The sequence below is a fragment of the Muscardinus avellanarius genome (genome assembly GCF_963383645.1).
Source record: "Muscardinus avellanarius genome assembly, chromosome: 21".
NCBI classification, from domain to species: Eukaryota; Metazoa; Chordata; class Mammalia; order Rodentia; family Gliridae; genus Muscardinus; species Muscardinus avellanarius.
Window position 1 is genome coordinate 14,992,064 of NC_137807.1, and position 14,658 is coordinate 15,006,721.

The window sequence follows — 14,658 nt, forward strand, 5'->3', positions numbered from 1 at the left end:
TTTATTTATTTATTTATTTATTTATTTATTTATTTATTTTGGCGGGTCTGGGGATGGAACCCAGGGGCATTCGACCTCCGAGCTACACCCCCTGCCCTATTTTTTTTATTTTTATTTTTTTTGAAACCGGGTCTCACTGAGTTGCAGAGGGCCTCACTTAGTAGCTGAGGCTGTCCGCGAACCGTGTTCCTCTGGTCTCAGCTTCCCAAATGCTGGGATTACAAGCGTGCACCACCGCGCCCGGCGTGGCATCTGCTTTCAAGTGCTCATTGGACATCTAACATGGTAAGCCATATCCTGGGTCACAACGCAAACCTTAGCAAATTCCAAAGAATTAAAACCATGGCAGAATTAAGCTAAATAACAAAATAAAACTAGAAAATAATTAAGTGCTTGGAGATTGAACAGAACATTCCTATATAACCCATGGCTCTAAAAGGAAGGCTCAAGGGAAATTAGAAAGTATTTTCAACTGAGTGAAAATACATCTCATTTTAGAATTTATGGGATACAGGTAAACCAGTGCTTAGAGAAAACTTTAATAGCATTAAATTCTTGGATTAGCTGGGCATTTATATGAGCAAAACTTTGGTTTCTGTTTCAGATCACAAAAATGGACAGCACTTTATAATACCTCAAATGGCGGACAGGTGAGACCATTGAAATGCCAATTCTTTGTTTATGCCCCACTGTCTCCTTGGTTGTATGGAATTTTAAGTGTATGATACTTTGTTTTTAACAAAGCCCATACATTTTTCTCTTTTATGGCTATACAATTTGGAAATAAGACGGCCGTAAGTAAACCATCATATAAAGCTTAAGTTTGAAAAAGCACAAGAAACTTCCTGATAAGGAAGTCAGAGTAGTGACACATCACTGTTCTAGCCAGTCGTGGTGCTGCAGCGTATCGTACGTGACATACATGACTTCCATATCCTAAGAGATGCTATTCTTTGGCTTGAACAGGCCAGCACACTCCCCCTCACCCCCCAGGACTACAGAATGACTGTTAGAGGGTCTGTGAGCCATATAGCCTCTGTTGCAACTACTCAACTCTTCCAGTGTGGCTGAAAGTTTCCATGGGCTCTGAAAAAGAATGGTCATGTGTATTCCAATAAAGTTTTATTTCTGGACACTGAAATTTGAATTCCATATAACGTTCACATCTTATAAAACATTAGTCTTCCTTTTTTTTTTTAGTTCTCTAATTATTTAAAAATATAAAAACTTGTCTTAGCTCATGGGCTGAGCAAAAAGAAGGCTATAATTTATTGACCCCTGGTCTATAAGATCAGGCAAGTTAACTGCTACAGGATTGAACCTTAACCCCTATTTAGCCGTTTACCTTTGCACACATACTCAAGAGTTTATAAAACGAATTAACTGCTATTCCAGATGTACTCTTGCCATTCCTTTTTTTTTTTTTTTTTTTTTTTTTTGAGTACTGGGCTTGAACTCAGAGCCTGTGACATGCTAGGCAAGTGCTCTACCACTGAGCCATGTTGCCAGCTCTTTTTTCTTTGTTTTTGAATACTTCAATAATTGTGATTCCTGGCCAGGAATAATGGCGTGTTCCTATAATCCGAGTACTTGAGAGGCAGAGGCAAGAGGACCGCAGGCTTGAGGACAGTCTCAGCAGCACAGACTCTCAGCAACATAGTGAGACCTTGTTTCAAAATAAAAAATAAAATAGGGCAAGATTTTGTAACTCAGAGGTAGAGTGTTCCTGGGTTCAATCCCCAGTACCACCAAAATATTTTTTAAAAAGTGACTCTTTCCATTAAGGCCTACAGATTAACTTGGTGGTAGCTTTGTCATTTACTTGGTGGGTAATGTTTTTCCTCTGTACCATGTTACATGACTATTGTATTTTTAGAAGGACTTACCCTGGCCAAATTGTGTCCTCTCCGATCTCTTGGGCCGTAGAATGTTTGGCTCAGATAAGTGTCCATGAACTGTAACTAATCTTTTCATTCCCTGGGTCTTCTACAGAGCTTATGAACATGGTTCTACTTATTTGCTTATTAGTTTTGTACATTTTCTTAGCAGCCTGGATTTGTCTGAATTGGCAAAAGCTGCTAAAAAGAAACTTCAGTCTGTGAGTATCCCTCTCCCTTGTGAACCCCAGTATGGGAATCTGTGCATCCTTTGCGTCCCGGTCTCAGTCCACCTCACCTATCGCACCAGATGACTTTATTTCATACAACATATTTCACAGCAATATCCGAGTGTTGCTAAGTTAGAAGCAGGTCACAGCTGTGTAGCAGTGAAGACAAAGCCTTGCTGAGTTTAATGTATCCACCTCACTGGCTCTGTTTCAAAGAATCCCGTTTTTCTGTCCTATTCAAAGTGAAGACTTGCCTGGGACATTAGGAAATTGTTTCTCCTCATGAAAGTTCCCTAGTTTCTCTCAGTGAGGATGAGTAAGTGGAGGTTTCTTGAGATTTGTTCTCATAGCCACATAGGATATTAGGAAATGATAAGGCTGAGGCTGGCTTGGGAGTGAGTCCCTAGATTCACTCAGCACCATGGTGATAGCTCTCGTCTGTGCCGTTCATGGTAGCTTTTTAAATTTGTGCCTTTAACATATGATAGTCCGACCAGTATGTGTACTGAGAGCTTGTCCAGCTCCGCAGTCACAGCCTCACTGCAATCTGTGTGTGTTTGCAGCCAGCCCACCCCAGCCTTACTCAAGGCCCCAAGAAAATGACTTTTCTGAGGACTGTTTCCCTTAAATGAAACCTCAGCTGGTGCTTCCCAGCCACTCCAACCCCCAGATTCCACTCTCTTTTTATTGCTCTCTGAATCAGAACCAAGATTTTTAGCTTCTTTCATAACCTTTGAGGGCATCATCCAACCCACTGTTTAGTCCTTGTCCTCCCCTTTATACATGTGCGTGTGTGCTTGCATGCGTTTATGTGTATGGATGTCGAAGGCTGCATTTTAGTTCCTTCAGGTCCTCTTCCAGGAATCCTCTGCTCTTGCATGTTTCCCTGGCCCAGCTTCCGTGCCTTTTGTGACCACTTCCAATGTAGGTAGCAGCTTCCCCAAAGCCCAACCCTGAAATCACAACTTTCCTAACTGGCGGTTTTCTCTTCCTACCCCCTTTTACAGAAGACCCTTTGCTAGAACCTTAGATAATATTAAGTATTATTAAATATTACATAAAATGAATGATCCTTACTAGTATTTAACTGTATTATGAAATAAATGTATTTTATGCAATTTGTTTGGTGTCTCTGTGTTCTATATCTGCAGTTTTGTGTGTCTCTGTGAACCTTTCTTAAATTAAGGAGGCTGTGAGCTGGGCATGGTGGCACATGGTTGTAATCCTAGTACTTAAGAGGCTGAAACAAGAAGAACCGGTTCAAGGCCAGCCTCAGCTACTTAGTGAGGCCCTCCGCAACTCAGTGAGACCCTATTTCAAAATGAAAAATAAAAAATAGGGCTGGGATGTAGCTCATAGGTAGAATGCCCCTGGGTTCAATCCTCAGTATGGAAAAAATAAAATAAAAAAGATGATAAGCTTTAGAGTCAGCACAAAATATTGTGTGGTTTCTTTTTAATTGCTCACCATGTTAGCAAACTTTTATTATAACTAATGAAAACCTAAAGAGAACACAGAGTCCGTTGAACTTTTCTGCATTTGCTAGGCTAGAAGCTGCATGAAAGCTGAGGTTATGTGTCATCTAGCAGGCAGAACACGAGCTGTGGGTCAGACTGGTCAGGTTCATTTCTCAGCCCTGCAGAGCTCCTCTGCTTCCCTGTGCCGCGGTGTCCTCCCCTGGAGGGGCATGGTTATGCAGCAGGGCTGCAGATCAGAACTCAGTAAGGGTGACTTCTGATACCTGCGGACCCCCCCCAACACCCCCATGCTCTCCAGTGCTGGGTCAGCATTTATTCCCAGTGTCTTCCTCCTCGTCTCCTTCCCTTCCCCCTTTTCTTTTTCCATAACAAAAAGCCTAGACAAAGATCGCTGTATTCCTGAACTAGTAAATGTCAACATGCGAGAAACTTAAAGCTGAATCTCAGGTTCATTATTGATTAGCTTTGTGGCTTTAGGCATGCTCTAACTTCTGTGCCTCAATTTCCCTATCTGTAAAATGGGAAAATAGTAAGTCTTGTCTTCACAGAGGTGTTGTAAGTATTAAATAAGGATGCTTTAGCACAGTACCTGGATCAGAGACCCTCTGTCAATATTGGCCAGCGTGGTCATTGTTGAATGATGATAATATCAGCTTGTAGCCCTTTAGAAGGAGAAACTGGACATTTATGAAGCAAGTTGAAGCTCCTAACCCTTTATCATCTATCTGGCAACAAGCTTTCAGGGACTATTTTTAATTAGAGAAATTGAAAATAGGGAAGGGGAATCATCCTCAATCCTCATATTCTTGGTGGACTCGGGTACACTGTTTTTCTGTATTTCTTTCAGCTCTTATTTCATACATGTATTAATTTTTAAAAATTGGAAATGATAATTTCCAGCTATAGATTTTTTTATCCTTTTTTCACTCGGAAATGTGTTGTCCATATTTCATGTGTTCATATGAGGTCTCTAGCCAGCATTTTAAATTGCTGCACTCCCAGGTGAGTCTGGGAGTGGATCTTTCTTGGGCCCCCATTAAGTGCTCAGAACTGTTTTAGAACACAATTGGCAATATTCCAGGTTGAGCATCTGTCCTCAGAGTAGGGAAGCAGTCAGTTAAAAAGTCACAGCTACCAATTCATTGTTAGGGTGAGTTTCAGGAGACAGAGAGTGCAGAAAGAGATGGTGCTTCCCTGCCGAGCCTCACCAAGCTTGAGTCAGGAAGACCTCGAGAACCCTCCCCATCCCTGTGCCCGGCTGCTGCCAGCGAGGCCCCCGCCATGTGGTGATGATGCTGTGAGCTGACACTACACAAAGTACCGATGAGTTAGGCTGTACTTTGTGGGGAAGCTCAGCTCTTGGAGCCAAGGATGCTACTGAGCAAGATAGCAAGGGAACCTGAGGCCTGACCCAGGCTTTATGCAAGGATGCCGTTATCCTCTCAGCCATAATTTGCTCACTTATCCCCCCAGGGACTTAGGACCCCTTACATTTTGGAGGACTGGCATGCTCTCGAGAGCATGAGACTGACGGGCTGTCAGGAGAGTAGAGAGCTGGACCTGCCGGCCACCTCCTTCTATGGCAGCGGCCCTGTGTGTGTCCCAGGGTAGTGAGGCGCAGTATGCCTTTGGGAATGGAAGTGTGCATCGGGGTGTTTACTAGGCACTGGCTTTGAATAAGACATTGGAGATAAAAGGGTAAATAAGTCACAGTCCCCTCTTGTCTCCTGGTGTTAATCGTTGTCCCTTGTGTTCCTGATATTTTTACTTTCAGCTAAGTAATCATTTGTTTGAAGAACTTGCCATGGATGTGTACGATGAAGTTGACAGGCGAGAGACTGATGCAGGTGACTTTGCCGTGTGGCTTTATCTGCTAAGCTTCTGTTATCAGTGGGCAGCGACCCTCTGCCAGCTTCACTGTTTTGCTCGCCCCATTTCTGCTATCCGGATAGCGCGTGTGTCGGCGTGTACCTTTGCGTGTGTTGGCTTCCGAGTGTGCTCCCCGAGTCTCCCTAGTAACGAATGGTGGCACCCAGGTGTGATGAGATTCTGTCTCTGGCTCTTTCCTCTGGTTAGTCTGGCTTGCCACGCAAAACCACAGCACCCTGGTAACCGAGACCACCGTCGTCCCCTTTCTTCCTGTCAACCCCGAGTACTCATCTACACGAAACCAGGCAAGTGGCTCCATTGAGAATAACTAGTGGTGCTATTGGGGGAATGGCTGATGTCATGGTGTTTCATGTCCCTAGGACGAATGTTTTAAGTGTTTTCATTGATTAAAGTTTAATATCCTTTAAGCTGAGCGTGGTGGCGCACGCTTGTAATCCCCGCACTTGGGAGGCTGAAACAGGAGGATCGCGCAGGTTTAAAGCCAGCCTCAGCTGGCTTAAGAGACCCTGTTTCCAAATAAACTATAAAAATAGGTCTGGTACTGTAGCCCAGAGGTAGAAGGCCCCTGGGTTCCATCCCCAGTGCCACCAAAACAAAAAAAAAATAAGTTTAATATCCTTTACACATATACACACACAACTCAAAAAGATAAGAAAAATGGTAGATATAGACTGGGGAAGAATAGAAAACAACTCATGGACGAAATATAAATGGCTTATGAAGAAATGTCTAACCTCACAAAGCAACCTGAAGACAGATTAGCAAAATATACAACGTAGGATGCTCCAGCTGCCAGTGTGGGCAGATGTGCTTTCTCACACGACAGAAAGGATTTTAAATTGCCATAAGGTTCAGAAATGCAGTTTGTTTACCAGTTTCAAAAGGTTCAAAATTAAGCACATCCTTTTATAGAAAATTCATTTGGGATTATGTTCTTTTTGTGTGTGTGTATGTGTATGGTACTGTGGATGGAACCCAGTGGCTTTCTACCTCTGGGCTACACTCTCAGACCTGTTTTTTAATTTATTTGAGAACAAGGTCTCACCAAGTTACTGAGAGCCTCACTAAACTCCTGAGGCTGTCTTCGAACCCTTGTGATCCTCCTATCTCTGCCTTCCAAGTGCTGCGATTACAAGTGTGTGCCACCACGCCCGGCTGGGATTATGTTCCAATAAAACTGAAAATAGACTTGCACACAATGATTTTCATGAAAACACTGTATACATTAATAGAGTATAAAAATCAGCTTCAGCGCCCATCAAGAAATACTGAATAAATGAGGAAAGTGTTTTAGTTTTTATGATTAGCGACTAGATGTAAGGAGAGCATCCTTGCATCTGAATCATAACTGGGTTTATTGTGAAATTTTAGAAATTTTCCTCCAAACCAACTTTCCATTACTGTGTCTACTTCAAAACTAAACCGTTAATAGGAGAAAAGTGTCAAGTACGACCATTCTGCTTACTTAGGTAGCTGGTGCCTCGTGTATGCTAGGCAAAGTGTTCACACAATTTCTCGCTTATCCCCCCAGGGACTTAGGATCCCTTACATTTTGGGGGACTGACATGCTCTGGAGAAAATGAGACGGACGGGGGCTATCTAAGCCATGTCTCCAGCCAAACCCTTTGTTCACAAAAATGAATATGCAGCATAAGAATTTATTTAAATTCATATTTAAATCTCTTACTTAAGAGATTTAAGAGACTCTCAAGCCGGGCGTGGTGACGCACGCTTGTAATCCCCACGCTTGGGAGGCAGAGACAGGAGGATAGCGCAGGTTCGAAGCCAGCCGCGCTGGCTTAAGAGACCCTGTTTCCAAATAAAAATATAAAATAGGTCTGGGAATGTAGCCCAGAAGTAGAAGGGCTTCCAGGGACCCCAGTACCACAAAATAAATAAATACATAAATAAATAAGAGATTCTCTTATATAAATGGTTTTAAACTATTATGGAAAATACTACTGTTTGATTTGATTATGGCTGTGAATAACTATACTTTGATATGCTGCAGGATCTTTGCAGAAGTCTACTAATAGTCTGATTGTTTTAGTGTGATTGTTTATGTCACATGTTTATATTTTCACATTGAGGAATATTTCCAATTATTTTCTCACCATTAGGGCAGACAAAAATTAGCTCGGTTTAATGCCCATGAATTTGCCACACTGGTCATCGACATTCTCAGTGATGCCAAGAGGAGGCAGCAGGGAAGTTCTCTCTCTAGTTCAAAAGGTGAGTGTCCAACTTCTGTGTGCTTTCTGGCTCTTTCAACTTCATTTAAAGTTGTAAATGAGGAAGCTGGGCACATTCTTGTAATCCTGGCATTTGGGAGGCTGAGACCGGAGGATCGCGGTTTGTGGACAGCCTCAGCTACTTAGGCCCTTTGCAACTCAGTGAGACCTTGTTTCAAAATAAAGAATAAAAAAGAGGGTTGGAGGTGTAGCTTGGAGGTAGAATGCCCCTGGGTTCCATTCCCAATACTACAAAAAATAAATAAAGTTGTAAATGAGTTAAAGTAGTCATCAGCATCATAACTTAGAAGGTCTATAAGTTTTAATGGTAATGTGATGAAAAGTTTACCCAGTGAAGCCCTGTTGAATTAGCAGTATTTCAAGGTTGTTAACTATTATTCAGATTTATCTTAGGCATAATTGTCTCCTTTTGAGCCACTTACTTTCCCTATAAAATTGCATCATGAAACCTGGCATGGTGGTACATGCCTATAATCCTAGTACTTGGGAGGCTGAGACGGGAGGATCATGGTTTGAAACCAGCCTCAGCAATTTAGTAAGGCTTTCTCAACTACTTAGTGAGATCCTGTTTCCAAATAAAAAATACTTTAAAAAAGAGGCTGCTGGGCGTGGTGGTGCACGCTTGTAATCCCAATCCCAACACTTGGGAAGCTGAGACAGGAGGATTGTGCAGGTCCGAAGCCAGTCTCAGCTACTTAAAGAGATTGTCAGCAACTTAGTGAGACCCTGTTTCCAAATAAAATATAAAATAGGTTTGGGGGTGTAGCTTGGGGGTAGAAAGCCCCTGGGTTTCATCCCTAGTACCCCCCCAAAAAAAAAGGCTGAAGTTGTACCTCAGAGGTAGAATGCCCCCGAGTTTAATCCCCAGCACCAAAATAAATAAATAAATAAATAAATAAATAAATAAATAATTGAAATAAGCCCAAAAGTTTAACTTAAATCTTACTAAGGACATAAGAAAAGAAAATCTCTCAATTGAAATTGCATCTCATCTTCTATTGCTTACCTCCAAAGCAGAGTTTTAAATAAATATGTGTGTGCATGTGTGTGTGTGTGTATTTGTGTGTGTGCGTGTGCTGTGAACTTTAAGTGTCTGTGGCAAGAAGTACTATGATTCAAAAGGAAGAAGAGAGGCTGGGCATGGTGGCACACGCTTGTAATCCCGGCATTTGGGAGGTTGAGACAGGATTGCGCAGGTTTGAAGCCAGCCTCAGCTAATTAGTAAGACTCTGCAACTCAGTGAGACCCTGTTTCAAAATAAAGAATGAAAAAAAAAATAGGACTGGGGGTGTCGCTCAGGTAGAATTCCACTGGGTTCCATCCCCAGTACCAAAAAAAAAAATCACCAGCCGGGCGTGGTGGCGCTCGCTGGGAGCTTGTAATCCCAGCATTCGGGAGGCTGAGACCGGAGGATTGCGGTTTGCAGACAGCCTCAGCTACTTAGTGAGGCCCTCCTCAACTTAGTGAGACCCTGTTTCAAAATAGAAAAGAATACAAAGTAGGGCAGGGGGTATAGCTCAGAGGTCAGATGCCTCTGGGTTCCATCCCCAGACCCGCAAAAACAAAACAAAAAAAATTGCCAAAAAAAAAAGAGAGAGAGAGAGCACTGAGCATCATTTCACCAGTGCCTCATTGGGTCTCTTTCAGGAGCTCAGGGGCCTACCTCCATGCTTAGGAACAAACTTCCTCTCCATCTCATTACTGTGCCCTTGCTGGGTTTTTTTCTTTTTTCATATTTTTCTTATTACAGAAATTATACTTTATATGCTGTAAAAATTAAGTTTCCAGAAAGCATGACATTCCCCAAAGACAGGAATCATTAACTGACAGGTTTGTTCTTTTCCTCTTGCCTGTTCAGGAATTTAAGTTTCAGTTCAAGTGAAAATAAAGATGTTCTGAAAAGGTGTATTGCGTTTAGAGAAGGTGCAGTGACAGTGTCTTTGCATGAATTTGAAGTCTCAAAATGTGCCTACACTTAGTCAAAGGGAAATAATCATAAATGTTATGTGTGTGCTATCTATAATAACAAAAACAGAAACTAAGTAGTCAGCGGTAGAGGAGTGATAAGTCACATATTTGGTACACAAACATCTTTTATAGAGAATATGTAATATAAAGTAACAAATTTTTAAAGGTTAGTATAATCGCAGTTTTGTAAGGAATGCATATTTACATACATATACGTACACACAAACACACACATATATATAAGCAAGAAACATACCACATGTAGATATACACATAAAATTGATCCTCATCTGCAGATTCCATATGTACAAATTTATCTGTTTGCTAAATGTTACTTGTAACATTCAAAATCAGTACTTGAAGCACTTTAGGGTCATTTTCAGACATTTTTGGAGTGGCAAAACATTTTGAGGCACCTAAACCACCTTCCTGAGTGAAGTAGAACGGGATGATGCCAGCTTCCCTGTGTCAGCACTTACACTACACAGAGGCGTCCTGATTGGGGCTTATTTAGTGCCATATTTTTCACATTTTTGTGCATCTTGTTGCACAAAATGGCCCCAAGCTGAGCATGGTGATACCCGCTTGTAATCCCAGTACTTGGGAGGCTGAGACAGGAGGATCACAGGTTCGCAGCCAACCTCAGCTACTTAAGCCCTCCGCAACTTAGTGAGACCCTGTTTCAAAATAAAGAAAAATAGGGCTGGGGGTGTAGCTCGGAGAGAGAATGCCCCTGGGTTCCATCCCCAGTACTGGGAAAAATAAAATGGCCCCACCCAAGCTTAGTACCAGAGGTGCTATCTAGTATTCCTAAGTCCTAAGTGCAATAAGGCAGAGATGTTTGCACCTGAGGTTGTAACTCCAAGGTGGGGTACCTCTTGGCGCATGCTTGTAATCCCAGCATTCAGGAGGCTGAGACTGGAGAATCGCGGTTCACGGACAGCCTCAGCTACTTAGTGAGGCCTCTCTGTAACTTAGTGAGACCCTGTTTCAAAATAAAGAATACAAAAGGGAAGGGGGTATAGCTAAGAGGTCGAATGCCCCTGGGTTCCATCCCCAGACCCACACAAAAAAATTTTTAAATTTAAAAAGCGGAGCCAGGCGTGGTGGTGCATGCTTATAATTCTAGGATTTGAGCCAGGCATGGTGGTGCACACTTGTAATCTCTGCGCTTGGGAGGCTGAGACAGGAGGAACGTGCAGGTTCGAAGCCATCCTCAGCTACTTAGTGAGGTTCTCAGCAATTTAGTGACACCCTGTTTCCAAATAAAAAATAGGTCTGGGAGTGTATCCCTGAGGTAAAAGCCCCTTGGTTCCATCCCCAGTACCACAAGTAATAATAATACTAACAATAGTTTCAGTATTTGAGAGGCTGAGCAGGAGGATCGCAGTTCGCAGACAGCCTTCACTACTTAGAGGCCCGTTGCAACTCAGTGAGTCTCTGTTTCAAAATAAAGAATAAAAAATAGGGCTGGGGGTGTAGCTCAGAGGTAGAATGTCTTTGGGTTCCATCCCCAGTACCACAGGGGGGAAAAAAAGAACAAGACGAAGCTGAGATATGCCTTACAGAACAAATACATGTTCAGTGAGCATCAGTATGGCATGAGTTCAATGTTAATGAACAGTGTGTATTAAATGAAGCATCTTTAATTTTTTTTATGGTACTGGTGATTGAACTCAGGGACATTCTACCTCAGCCCTATTTTATTTTTAGTTTGAAACAGGTTCTTGCCAAGTTGGTGAGAGACTCACTACTTACTGAGGCTGTCCTCGAACCTGTGATCCTCCTGTCTCAACCTCCCAAGTACTGAGAATACAGGCCTGCATCACCATGCGCGGCAAATAAGGTGTCTTTAAAAGGAAGCATATAAAACAAGGCTGTGAACCGAGCATGGTGGCGCATACTTGTAATTCCAGGACTTGGAAGGCTGAGACAGGAAGAGCACAGGCTCAAAGCCAGCTTCAGCAACTGAGCAAGGCTTTCAGCAGCCTAGTGAGAGCCTGTTCCCAAGTAAAAGATAAAAAATTGGGCTTGGAGGTAGAAAGTCTCTGGGCTCAATGTCCAGCACACACAAACACAAAGAAAAGCAAAAAGGTTGTGTATTATTAATCAGTTGGTGAAAACCTTGTGACCAGTGGCTCAAAGGAACCTAGTCCTAATTTCCACTAGCAGCAGTGGTTTGGGATTGGCTCGTGCAGCCTTCACAGCAGCTTCTTAGACTATAACTACCAAGACTAGCAGGAATTGACTGGATGTGTAGATATGCTTGGAAGAAATTGTTGAACATAAATAAAGAGTACAGGCGATTTCTGTCTTCCTTGCTCCTTAGTTCCCAAATTCTCATGTTGAAACTTTAGTATATCTGTAATCAATATATATATATATATATATATATATATATATATATATATATATATATATATATATTTGGTACTGGGGATGGAACCCAGGGTCATTCTACCACACAGCAACACCCCCAGCCCTATTTTTTTCTAATTCTTTATTTTGAAACAGGATCTCACTGAGTTGTAAAGGGCCTCACTATGTATCTGAGGCTGGCTTCGAACCTGCACAATCCTCCTGTCTCAGCCTCCCGAATGCTGGGATTACAAGTGTATGCCACCACACCTGAGTTAATTTTGTTTTTAAATAGTTTTGTGTGTGTGTGTGTGTGTTTGTGTGTGTGTGTGTGTGTGTGTGTGGTACTGGGGATTAAACCCAGGGACATTCTATCTCTGAGCAACATCTCCAGCCCTATTTTATGTTTTATTTTGAAACAGGGTCTCACTAAATTGTAGTGGGCCTAAGTGTCTGAGGCTGACCTTAAACCTGCGATCCTCGTATCTCAGCCTCTCAACTACTGGGATTACAGGTGTGGGCCACCACCCCTGGCTTTAAAATTTTTTTTTTTTTTTTTTTTTTTTTTGGTGGTACTGGGGGCAGAACCCAGGGGCCTTCTACCTCCGGGCTACACTCCCAGACCTATTTTATATTATATTTGGAAACAGGGTCTCTTAAGCCAACTGAGACTGGCTTCAAACCGGCATGGTCCTCCTGTCTCAGCCTCCCAAGCGCAGTGATTACAAGCGTGCGCCACCATGCCCAGCTTAAATATTATTTTTAAAAATAGAAATAGGAGCTGGGTAGGGTGACACTCTTGGGTTCAACCCCCAGTAATTGGAAAGTAATTTAAAATTTATTTTATGTGTGTATGTGTCTATGGTACTCAGGGTTGAAAGTAGGAGCATTTTACCCCTGAGCTACATCCTCAGCCCAATTATATTTTTTATCTTTGAAACAGGGTCTTACTAAGTTGCTGAGAGACCTTGCTAAGTTGCTGAGGCTGGCTATGAGCCTGTGATCTTCCCATCTCAGCCTCCCAAGTACTGGGATTATAGTTATGTGCTACCATGCATGCACAACTCCTGGTCCTTTTAAGAAACCATAATTCATAGCTGGGCGTGGTAGCTCATGCTTGTAATCCCAGCATTTGGGAGGCTGAGACCAGAGGATTGCGGTTCACAGACAGCCTCAGCTACTTAGTAAGGCCCTCCACAACTTAGTGAGACCCTCTTTCAAAATTAGAATACAAAATAGGGCTGGCAATGTAGCTTGGAGGTTGAATGCCCTTGGGTTCTATCCCCAGACCCGCAAAAAGAAAAGAACCAGAATTCATCACCCAAATATTAGCTATCAGTATGTCTGTAAACAGCACCAGAAATCAGAGGTCACCTTGAGATCAGAAAGAAATGGGAGACACCTGGGTAGTAGTAATTTATTTAAAATGTGTCCAAGCCTATGGAATCAATCCCTGCCCCGCTGTGAAATCAAGGCTGTAATGACATGTACATGTGTCCATTGTATCCACTTTTTTCTGTCTCTCTCTCAGATTCAGTGTTCCTATTCTTTGAGCACCTAATTTCTAGATTCTAGTTTAACAATTTTTTTGAATTGATATTGCCTTGTAAACATGTAATACGTGTAAATCAAATTACATTGCATTGAGCTGGGTGTGGTGGCACACGTCTGTAATACCAGTACTTGGGAGGCTGAAACAAGAGGCTCACAGGTTCATGGCCAGCCTCAGCAACTTCATAAAAATCTGTTTATAAATTTTAAAAATTGGGCTGGGGGTGCAGCTCAGAGGTAGAATACCCCTGAATTCTGTCCGCAGTAAAAAACACAAACAGAACTACCCTACATTGCATCGTCTTACCTGTATGATCCGAAGCTGTGCTCTCTGTGTACGTGCCTTGGAACCTGCCTCCTCCATCCAAGTGGCTCTGTGCTGAGCCATCTCCTTAGTTGGCCCCCATTCAGCAGGTGGATCCGAGGAACGATGGAGTCTCAGCCTCCCAAGTACTGGCATTGTGTAGTGGCATGCACCATTACCCCCACCTCACAAATAGTTTTTTGAAAGAGAAAAAGTGTTTTAAGCACAAAGTAAAGTTGTTTGCTTCTGTCAATAGACAATGTGGAGCTCATCCTAAAAACAATCAGTGACCAGCACAGTATTGAGAGTCAAGATGACGACCAGCCTGACTACGACAGTGTGGCGTCTGATGAAGACACGGGCCTGGGAACCACAGCCAGCAAGGCAGACAGGCAAAAGGTAAGAGGATGCACCCGCAGGAATGCAGATATGTGTCTGTTAGAAGTCTTTCTCCTAGCCAGGTGTGCTGGTGCGTACCTGTAAGCCCAGTACTTGGGAGGCTGAGGCAGGAGGATTGCAGGTTCCAGGCCAGTCTCAGCAACCTAGCGAAGCCCTCTACAACTTAGTTGAGTCCCTGCTTCAAAATGAAAAATAAAGGCTGGGGTGTAGCTCAGAAAAAGGTCCACTCATCACACACACACACACACACACACACACACACACACACACACACACACGAAAAAACACCTTCCTTGTCAGTCACTCAAGGGCCAGCTCTATGAAAGGTGCTGCAGAGGTAAAGTTGGGTTC

The 14,658-nt window shown here is 42.8% G+C and overlaps 1 protein-coding gene across 5 annotated transcripts in view; it reads left to right on the top strand.

The window, feature by feature from the left end:
- Nucleotides 1-14,658, top strand: part of GIT2 (GIT ArfGAP 2) — a gene marked incomplete at both ends in the record, with an annotated part of 55,921 nt that overhangs the window by 20,223 nt on the left and 21,040 nt on the right. For 4 of the 5 annotated variants that reach the window (XM_080717858.1, XM_080717860.1, XM_080717861.1 and 1 more), the window contains 6 exons: nt 605-650; nt 2,047-2,098; nt 5,360-5,432; nt 5,662-5,759; nt 7,596-7,707; nt 14,165-14,307. In XM_080717858.1, the coding sequence (XP_080573984.1) occupies nt 605-650; nt 2,047-2,098; nt 5,360-5,432; nt 5,662-5,759; nt 7,596-7,707; nt 14,165-14,307 (524 nt within the window). The remainder of the gene's footprint in view (nt 1-604; nt 651-2,046; nt 2,099-5,359; nt 5,433-5,661; nt 5,760-7,595; nt 7,708-14,164; nt 14,308-14,658) is intronic. The other variant, XM_080717859.1, reaches the window with a different exon arrangement.